The sequence below is a fragment of the Strongylocentrotus purpuratus genome, unplaced genomic scaffold, assembly GCF_000002235.5.
Source record: "Strongylocentrotus purpuratus isolate Spur 01 unplaced genomic scaffold, Spur_5.0 spur5_scaffold_2, whole genome shotgun sequence".
Classification (NCBI taxonomy): domain Eukaryota; kingdom Metazoa; phylum Echinodermata; class Echinoidea; order Camarodonta; family Strongylocentrotidae; genus Strongylocentrotus; species Strongylocentrotus purpuratus.
In genome coordinates, this window is record NW_022145605.1 from 22,516,422 (window position 1) to 22,526,657 (window position 10,236).

The 10,236-nt window shown below is 34.6% G+C and overlaps 1 protein-coding gene across 1 annotated transcript; it reads left to right on the forward strand.

Moving 5' to 3' along the window:
• Positions 1–2,922: 2,922 nt before the first annotated feature.
• LOC752799 (neurotrypsin) lies at positions 2,923–9,044 on the forward strand. Its single transcript, XM_030991993.1, has 4 exons — positions 2,923–3,219; positions 5,407–5,712; positions 5,988–6,353; positions 7,315–9,044. The coding sequence occupies exons 1-4, from the start codon at positions 3,084–3,086 to the stop codon at positions 7,548–7,550; spliced, it is 1,044 nt and encodes a 347-aa protein (XP_030847853.1). The 5' UTR covers positions 2,923–3,083; the 3' UTR covers positions 7,551–9,044.
• The last annotated feature ends 1,192 nt before the right edge of the window (positions 9,045–10,236 follow it).

Below are 10,236 nucleotides of genomic sequence, written 5' to 3' on the forward strand. Positions count from 1 at the left end.
TTTCAGTGTCTCCCTGTGATTGCTCTCAGTTGTATATACTTATACATTCAAAATAATCCAGTATGTTATTGTAAATGATTACTGCTATCGTTCCATTGATCCATTAGTATCTGGTTAGATGTGTTTAGAATATTTGGATACAGTCTGACCACTTAAATAATAATTGTAATGCCACAAAATATATATCTTCAGTTGAATACGCATGTAGTACGTCACATTAATAATTTGTTTAGATGGTTCATGGTTAAATAAATTTTTATTTAGAGTATATATTGTAAATAAATCTGCTGAGCTTCTCATTTATATCTTACTTTTATTCTAGAATACCATCTATTAAAGGATGTTTTACATTTCAGAAAAATTGATATATCTCGCGCAAATATTATATATTCAAATCATGCGTAGCTATATAGCCCGTTATACGATATATCTTTCAAACGGTGTTCAATAATGGATTAATAATTGTGCCTTATTGCCCAATCAGTTATTCAAATCACATGCGCGATCTTCCGCAGAGTAGATTTATATAATGTCTATCCATTCAATGATATAGAATTCATACAAATGCATGTTTTTCATAGTAACTCGATGTAATCTTCACAAATGTTAGTCGTTTTATGAATTAATCTTATTTCTACAAACACGTTATGATTGTTATACCTTGTGAGTCCAACAATTGGTTTACACTCAGAAAATTGTCATTTGTTTTAAAAGCCAGCTACGAACGAAAGGTTATTATACATGTTTTGAAAGAGTGTTATATCCCAATTCAACTTGTATTATTTTTGTGTGGTATTTGTTCACGCTTGGATGAATAGGAGGCATTGTTTTCGAGAGTGCCAAAATCGACTTGCGCAAAAGTAATAAAGTGAGAGAAAAGAATTTAATCTATCAAATGAGATGCATTGAAAGGACTTTAAATAATTGGGGATAATAATTCATTGGGAAATGTGGCCGTATAACTATCATTAAAACATTTTTCCTTCAATTTAGACATTAGCAAAGCCATATACTACTTATATATATGACTAATATTCATTTCATGCGACTTATCCATGTTTTATGGTCGGGGGAATTTCCTAGACGTTCGAATAACTTTTTAATAAGGAAATCATTTTTACTACAATTTATGTTGTGGTAAAGTTATTGCACCTAGTTAAGAATTGTCATTGTTTTTTGTATCACGTTTTGAACTATTCGCAAATAATAAAGTCAATTCCCATTGCTGTACATAATTAATGTTATCCTATTAATAAATAGTGTATTTTGGGATTATTACCTGTTACATTATCTTATTGCATATTTTGGTATCGCCTTACTCGATATATACCGGCTTTCAATAAAATTAGTATCATCTCTCATGTGTCTTTTGTTTGATGTTCAGTATTCTTCCATGAAATCAAAATATAATTGTGGTGTCTAATACTCATTACACCTGTATCAGAAAGCGATGAATATCAATTATATACGGTAGAAACTCAGTATAACGAGGTCCTTGGGACCATCAAAATGACCTTGTTATAGCAGGAATCTCGTTATATCAGAATTTGAAGAAATGGGACCGGAATATTTATTACCTTGTTATGTTAGGAATATTGTCATATCAGATCTCTTTATACTGAATTTCCACTGTAGATTTATTTACTATTTTATCTTGAAGAAAGGGCATAATTAAAAATATATAACAACCGTTTCTGCGAGAGAAAACAATTCTTCAAAACCGAATTTTCTGTTGAAAGATTGTTGTAAAAGCATGTAAACATGTAAAAGCATGACATAAGGCAGAACATGTCTGAAAATATTGGGTTTTTTTCTTCCTCCTTTCGATTTTCATTTGTTTTTATATTACAAGAGGGATACTTTTCATCACCAGAGTGATTTCCTTTCTTGGGGTAGTATGCCCTCAGCCATCCCCTGTAAAGTGTATCAGCCTATACTTTGGCATTGATCCATATTACTCTGACTTGGAGTTATCGCCCTCGTGACCCTAAATAGACGTCATGTTAAACGTGTCCGTTAATATTGTTGTTCATTGTGTCAAAAGTATACCATTTAAATACATGCACTTGAATGCATATAATCACACAATGGTAGTATTGTGCATCATTTTAAAAGCTTCTTTCCCATTGCATTATGTTGAAATAAAATTATAACACGTGCATGATTATATCCATTACTGGCATTAATGGGTTGTGACTTTTTATCTTCAAAACATTGTTGCTTCGTGAAGCGCGTATGGATAAGTTTCATCAAACAATTTTGAAAGCACAACACGTCTGCCTAATTGGGGGGGGGGGGTTCAGTTGCTTCCATTCAAAGGATGGACTGACGTCCCTTCCTCCGACAATGAATTAAACAGCCATCGAGTCAAAGATGGCCTTACAGTAGGAAACTGTAACAAATCCTCCCCAGCCTCCTTTACCAGTCTGCCACCGATCTAATGTAGAAAAGTTTTTACCTGATGACATTAAATCAATCAGAGTACATTGAAAAAACGTTTTAATTTACGCCCTAAAACAGTGTTTTCATATCAAGAATTAATTAGGATTTTCATTTTCACTCTGTATCCACTAGGTTTCCATGGTCATAAATGCAAAGTCAAAGAGTTTCCTTGCATACTACCCCCCCCCCCCCTTCACCACACACATTGCTTCAAGACAAAATATACGCCCATTTACATGTTTAAGGTATTTACGTATCGTTACCTCCTTATAATGATTCCAATGAGAGAGAGAGAGAGAGGTGGGAAAGAGAGAGAAAAAAGGATACTAGTTGAGACAGAATATAATATAATATAAGTTTTCAAAAATATATATCAATTTTAAAACTAACAAGATTGTATTGTATATATTCAACTGAGAAATACTCGGCTCACAGTCAATTCCTTTCTTTGCACGACACCACGTACTGTGAGGTTTCTATTGTGACGTAGCGCAATGAACCTTGGGTATTGTGTGTATGATTTGTTTTATTTTATGTTACCATTGTGACGTTGTGCCTTGAATAAAAGAATATTTCAGCATTTTGTGGGGGATGTCACTGTGGCGCACCGCAATAGCAGGAACTTTGTGTATACTACATGTATGGTAGTCGTGCGACTGATAATAGAGCCCTGTTGTACTTACGTCCACTGCATCAAAATGGCGCCCGGTAATATGCCATGCTCGTTTTGGTGGCGACTTATTGGCGTACTTTTCTGGTTAAATAGTGTCTACAGTCGTAAGTAAAATCTCATGTCATACCTTACATATGTGTATATTGCTTTTGCTTTGGTGGTGACTTATTTTTGTACTTATCTGGTTAGAGTTTACTTTCCCATAATCTGTCATCCAGCCACGTTAAGTGTTGTTGAAACATACCACATTATAAGTAATTAATTATACCACTCATGTCATCAATCAAATAAAGTATTTTATCATGTTCACGATTCTGTATAGGCCTACACCCGTAGTGTAGATTACTATCAATATTCGGCTTTTAAATCAAATGGAACATTGTGATTTTATATCATTATACATAATATAAAGGCAGAACAACTGTTATGGTCTAAGGCATTTCGAAAACGTAGAGAAGATATACCAGTGCTGTCAAATTGTATTAGGCATAAGCCTTGTGACGTAAAGTAGGCAATATTCGGAGTGTACGATATTGTCTTGCAATATCATTATTAGCTTGAAATTATATGACGATATTCAAATTACATTTTGCTGTAAATATGAATTTATTTTATGCAGCCACTTCAACAAACCCGAAAATACTGTGAATAGCAATCAGTCACACTAATAATTACGTATGTATTTGCAGTATTGAAAATTTGTAACAGGGTGGTGTTTATTATCATAATTTGAGAATGAGAAAGGAAGGGCCTGATGTATATCGAAGTGAATGCACGCTCCTTTTATGTTTCTTCATGTTGTCGGTATCTTTGGCCGTTGGCCTTGCCATAGGGCAAATATGGCCCTACTCACTCCTCTTCTGACAGTCTTGGATCGGCCTCTGCTTGGATAAAGAGTGCAGTGTTGCATCTTGACGACTCCGATTCGCAAAAAAATAGAATTTAGTCGATAATATTTTAGGTTGAGTCATGGATTTTGTCTTCTTTTCCAAATTGCCAAAAGAAAATAAATTGATGGACCCTTCAAGCCCACTTCAATAGTTGATGATGTCTCTTAGCTCAAAAGACCTTCTGAAAGGTCGTGATTGTGACATTTCTGAAAACTCTTTAAATCCTTTTTTCCCCCTTTTGTTGTTTGTATGCAGTCAAACTAGGAATGTTATGTGAAATAACACGAACGCAACTACGTCTGAAAAATCAACTAAAGGAACGTGTGAACATCACACTAACTTATTACGTAATCTGAATATGATGATTGTAGGATATATATACATATACCATTTATTGATCGTATAAGATACAACCACTGTGATTGATATACTAAATATCAGGTATTTTAGGAAACACGGACAGAGGTACATGGTTCAAGAAGCATAATGTTTTGGCGGTAGCACATACATGTACGAACATTTTGTGCGATGGATGCATTAAGAAACCAACTAACTAAAAATATGTATGAGTTTAGTAAATGCATTAAAAACTTTACCCGGTCAGCTTTAAATGGGTGTTTGTGAAAGATAGATTCTAAACATCGGCTGATTGGTCTACATATTGATTGTAAATTATTATGGAAAGTCCAAACCGATTTCTTATGTCAATTATTTTCTAAAAACTTTGGTGTTATCAAAAGACTTACACATTATTTTCCCCCTATTTTTATGGACCTTATATTCTACTGTATTGCTACCATACTTAACTTATGAATCATTAGCTTGGGGAAATCGTTCTAAGGCGAAAATTGAATCCATATGAAGATACAGAATAGAGCCATGAGGACAATAAAACTCTGCACGTGTTCAGGCACATACAAACTCTATATTTCATACAAATTTTTGAAAACAGTAGACTTCCATTTACGTTGGAATATTAATATATCAACTAACAAAGGAGATCGGTAACAAAATTGTATTCCTATGTTTGTAAAAAGTAGTAAAATTCATTCAAAGATCCTATTTTTATCTTTCCCTTATGCGTACAGTATTTGCTCTCAAAACAAAAACCTATACAAGTCCCTCGTTTTTTTTTTTAATAGATTAGACATTAAAAATATAGCATAGCCTACGTCTGTGAAACATTAGAGGGGCAAGTTAACACACAACGCAGGCTTCATTAATCCGCCTTCGTTGGATTCAAACCCACCTTGGTTTGACAGGCAACTATCAAGCCAACTCGCCTCCTCGCTTGTATCTATGCATGCGTGTAAAACATAGCTTTTCAACCAGCTATGACAAACGTACTTCTCATTCAGTTATTTTCTATGATATTTCCCTGCTCTTTATTTCATGTTGCAGAGGCAACCTATAGTGTAAGACTTGTGAATGGTCCATCGCCCAGTGAAGGAAGAGTAGAGATTTTGTACAATGGCCAATGGAACACCATCTGTGATAATTACTGGAATCTTGAAGAAGCACAGGTTGTTTGTCGTCAGCTTGGCTATAGCACCGATAATGTCGTGGCAAGGAGTTTTGCCTACTATGGTCAAGGTTCAGGACCGATTCAACAAGTCCAGTGCTCTGGTTGGGAGTATACCTTGGCGTCCTGTACTCTGACTTCAGGTTACGCATGTGGCCATTATGAGGATGCAGGAGTAAGATGCGGTAAGCTGAATTATAATAACTGATCGCACGACGTACTTAAACAACGATATTTCACCAGTATTCGCATTTTTTCATTCATATATGCATCCATTTAAAAATTGTTTCTTTCTTTTTTTTTAGCGGTTAAAAAATATAAATTTTATGAATAAGAAATATAATTGAATTAAACCTCTTCAAGCATAAATAGCATATAGTTTTTAGCCAGCTATAAAACACGCATATCTGATGGAGCTATTTATCTCTGACATTTCCCTCTTTTCCACTTATTGCTGAAGGTAGCGACATTTTCACAACCTTTGATCCATTTCCATGGCCAACGATAACCACAGGCGCTGGAATCTATAACGTAAGGCTCGTGGACGGTCCATCGCCCAGAGAGGGAAGAGTAGAGATTTCATACAATGGCCAATGGAACACTATCTGTGATGATACCTGGAATCTTGAAGAAGCACAGGTTGTATGTCGTCAGCTCGGCTATGACACCGATAATGTCGTAGCATGGAGTTCTGCCTACTATGGTCAAGGTTCAGGACCGATTCAACAAGTCCAGTGCTCTGGTTGGGAGTATACCTTGGATCAATGTACTCTGTCTTCAGGGGATTCCATATGTGGCCATTATGAGGATGCAGGAGTAAGATGTGGTAAGCTTATACAGACATTTCTTTTTTTTCTGCCTTGTATTATGTAACTTTATGAGCGGATACATGAGCCAGGGTGTAAAAAGAATTGAGTATTTGCATCCAATGTGAAAGAGAGATAATGCTGAACGAATATCATTCTCGTTATCTCTATATGTGGACAATGAAGGAAATTAGTCTTCTCAAGAGTGACGGCGCGGGGGTCCGGCCATTGACACCAGTTGCACTGGTGTTATGGGATCATGAGTTTGGTATATAGACACCGGTCCAACTTGGTGAATGAAAGTCAAACAAGAACAAGACCATCAAGTGTTGTGAGAATGTGAAAGGGGTGTTTTTATATTATTTTATGTTGCCTTTATTTCTTTTCTGGCTGCCTTTTTCCCCATTTGATCGGGGGCAGCTAGGTGCGCTATTTGGGTCTTCACACGAACCACATCTTCTGATTAAGGTTTTTTTCCTTTTTATTTGACCACAAAACCAGTTAGTCATCTTGACTAATTATCAATCATCCTTTCAATATTCGTTTACTCGGGTAACTGTCTTTTGGGGTTGATCTTGATAATGAAATTCTGTATTGCCCTTTGTGCGACATCCTACAATTTTTTAGAATAAACAAAACCTCGTGGTCTGCCCTCAATTCACAAATTTATTCACATAGCTAATGAGGCGTAAGGGTTGTGCATAGTGTCATTCCATAATGGTAATGCTTATTCAATTCATAGTGGAGGTGTGTAGTGGTATAGGAGTTTCACTTAACTCTCAATCCAAGAATTGATGCTTCAAATTCCAGCCCGTCACTAATCCACTTATGCCACTATCCACCCTGTTGTAGATGGGTACCCGGCAATTACTGGGGTAGTAATAATTGCACAGCCTGCAGGAAAAGCAGTATTAATACCAATGTGGCTTCTTATCTCAGTTATTATTTTCATTATTATGATATGTTACACAACAACATCAGGAACATCAGGAGCATCTCCTCGGGTAATCGGATCAATGTCATTCGTCGGAGTGTCCTTGTTTCTCCTAACCATCATCGCCATAGTTGCTGTTGTGTTCGTGTGCAGTCAACAGAAGATTTCCCCTTCAGCAGCTATGGGAATGCAAGAGTTAACTACTCTTACCACTAACCCTGCACCTCAACCAGCATCAACCACACCCATGCCTGCACCCGTCTGCGTCGATGTACCTGTTTAGATGATGGACAGAAACCCACGTTTGCTTATTAGAAGATTCCGACTGCCATTCTAAAAGGTGTGCCTCACAATTGTTTTCAGTTTTTCCTTGTGATTGCTCTCAGTTGTATATACTTATACATTCAAAATAATCCAGTATGTTATTGTAAATGTTACTGCTATCGTTCCATGGTTTCATTAGAATCTGGTTAGATGTGTTAAGAGTATTTGGATACAGTCTGACAACTTAAATAATAATTGTAATGCCACAAAATATATATATATATTCAGTTGAATATTTTTTAGATGGTAAATGGTTAAATAAATGTTTATTTAAAGTATATATTGTAAATAAATCTGCTGAGCTTCTCATTTATATCTTACTTTTATTGTAGAATACTATCTATTAAAGGATGTTTTACATTTCAAAAAATTTGATATATCTCGCGCAAATATTATATATTCAAATCATGCGTAGCCCGTTAAACAAAATATCTTTCAAACGGTGTTCAATCATGGATTAATAATTGTGCCTTATTGCTCAATCAGTTATTCAAATCACATGCGCGATCTTCCACAGAGTAGATTTTCATAATGTCAATTTCTTTTAAAACTTGTTATGTTCTATCATATTTGCCTTTACCCTCATTATGTATTCGGTTACAAATTATAATTGCTTATCATGATTCATGAACATGATCATTGGAAAAATGCCTCCAAAAGAATCAAAAGGAACACACGTCAGTGTGTAAGTATTGTTACTGTAAGCCATCGCTTGAAATAATTCTTGTACTGGATTATGAATTATCATGGAAAGCGCGTGATAGAATGATAATAACGATTGCCGTAGTAATTTACAGTAGTATGCTGCAATACTTGATTAAAAGTGCGCTAAATACTTTTTTAATATTATATCTTCTCATTTGAATATATTCTATATGATTTAGGGAACACCGTCTGTTGCAGTCACAATGGCGTTGATCCATATTACTTTGAAATTGTGCTAACGCCCTTGCGACCCCAAACAGACGTCATGTTAAAATATCGTTGTACAGTGTGTCGCACGTTTTAAATCACAACAAAATGTGACGTATTCAATAGCCATATGCATTATCAATAATAAAACATGACCTGTACTTTTCCTATTTTCTACTTTTATAAACTTTATATAGTATCTATACATTTCAATATACTGTAACTTCCTTTGTTAATAATCATGATTGTTAATAAAGCGATATTTAAACGTGTTTATATATCAATATTCTTCATTCATTCACGGTCGCCTCATGTTTCTTTCCCTTAACTCAAATATAAAGAATATTGTCATTAATAAAAACATAATTCAAGTGGATGGGCCGTATTACTATTATTAAAATATTTATTCTTCAATTTAGACATTAGCAAAGCCATATACTCAGTTAAATAATATTAATACCAGACTATGCGATTTGTCCATGTTTTATAGTCGGGGAATTCCCTAGAGTAGACGTTCGAATAACTTTTGTTTATATAACTTTTAATAAGGATATCGTTTTTACTACAATTTATGTTATGGTAAAGTTTCTGCACCTAGTAAACAATTTTCATTGTTTTTTGTATCACGTTTTGAACTATTCGCAAATAATAAAGTCAATTCCCATTGCTGTACATAATTAATGTTATCCTACTAATAAACAGTGTATTTTGGGACTGTTTTCTGTTACATTATCTTACTGCATATTTTGGTATCGCCTTACTCGATAAATACCGGCTTTCAATAAAAGTAGTATCATCTCTCATGTGTCTTTTGTTTAATGTTCAGTATTCTTCCATGAAATCAAAATATAATAGTGGTGTCTAACTTTCTCATTACACCTGTATCAGAAATCGATGGAAATTCCACACAGTGGAAACTCAGTATAACGAGATCCTTGGGACCATCAAAATTACCTTTTCATAGCAGGAATCTCGTTATATCAGATTAAGAAACAAAATAATTTAAAGAAATGGGACCGGAATATTTATTACCTTATTATATTAGGAATATTGTTATATCAGATCTCTTTATACTGAGTTTCCACTGTAGATTTTTTATTATTTTCTCTTACACAAAGGCAGGTGTTAATTATTGTGTATGTTATTACTCCATCTTTTAACAAAATCTCTGAACAGGAAATTCAGCTTTGAAGATTTTTTTCTTCTCGCAGAGCCATATTTTTGAAGTATGAATAAATTAGGAACCAGTACTAAATTGACCTCAGAATTAAACTTTAATAACATTAAAATACTTTCCATTTACTCATTTTGATAGTAGCGAAAAGAATAATCCCCTCCTTAGAATACAATATGGTCGAGTAATGGTTGGGTCTAATGAAGAAAGGGCATAATTAAAAATATAGAACCGTTTCTGCGAGAAAAAAAATTCTTCAAAACTGAATTTTCTGTTGAAAGATTTTTTTTTTTTCTAAAGCACTCATGGAAGTGGTATTTCCATAAACCTTGCAGAAAGCCTTTTTTCCATATTCATCAAATGTAAAAGCATGACTTAAGGCAAAAAATGACTGAAAATATTGGGGTTTTTCTTCCTCCTTTTGATTTTCATTTGTTTTTATATTACAAGAGGGATACCTTTTCTTGGGGTAGTATGCCTTCAGCCATCCCCTGTAAAGTGTATCAGCCTTTACTTTGGCATTGATCCATATTACTTTGACTTGGAGTTAACGCCCTTG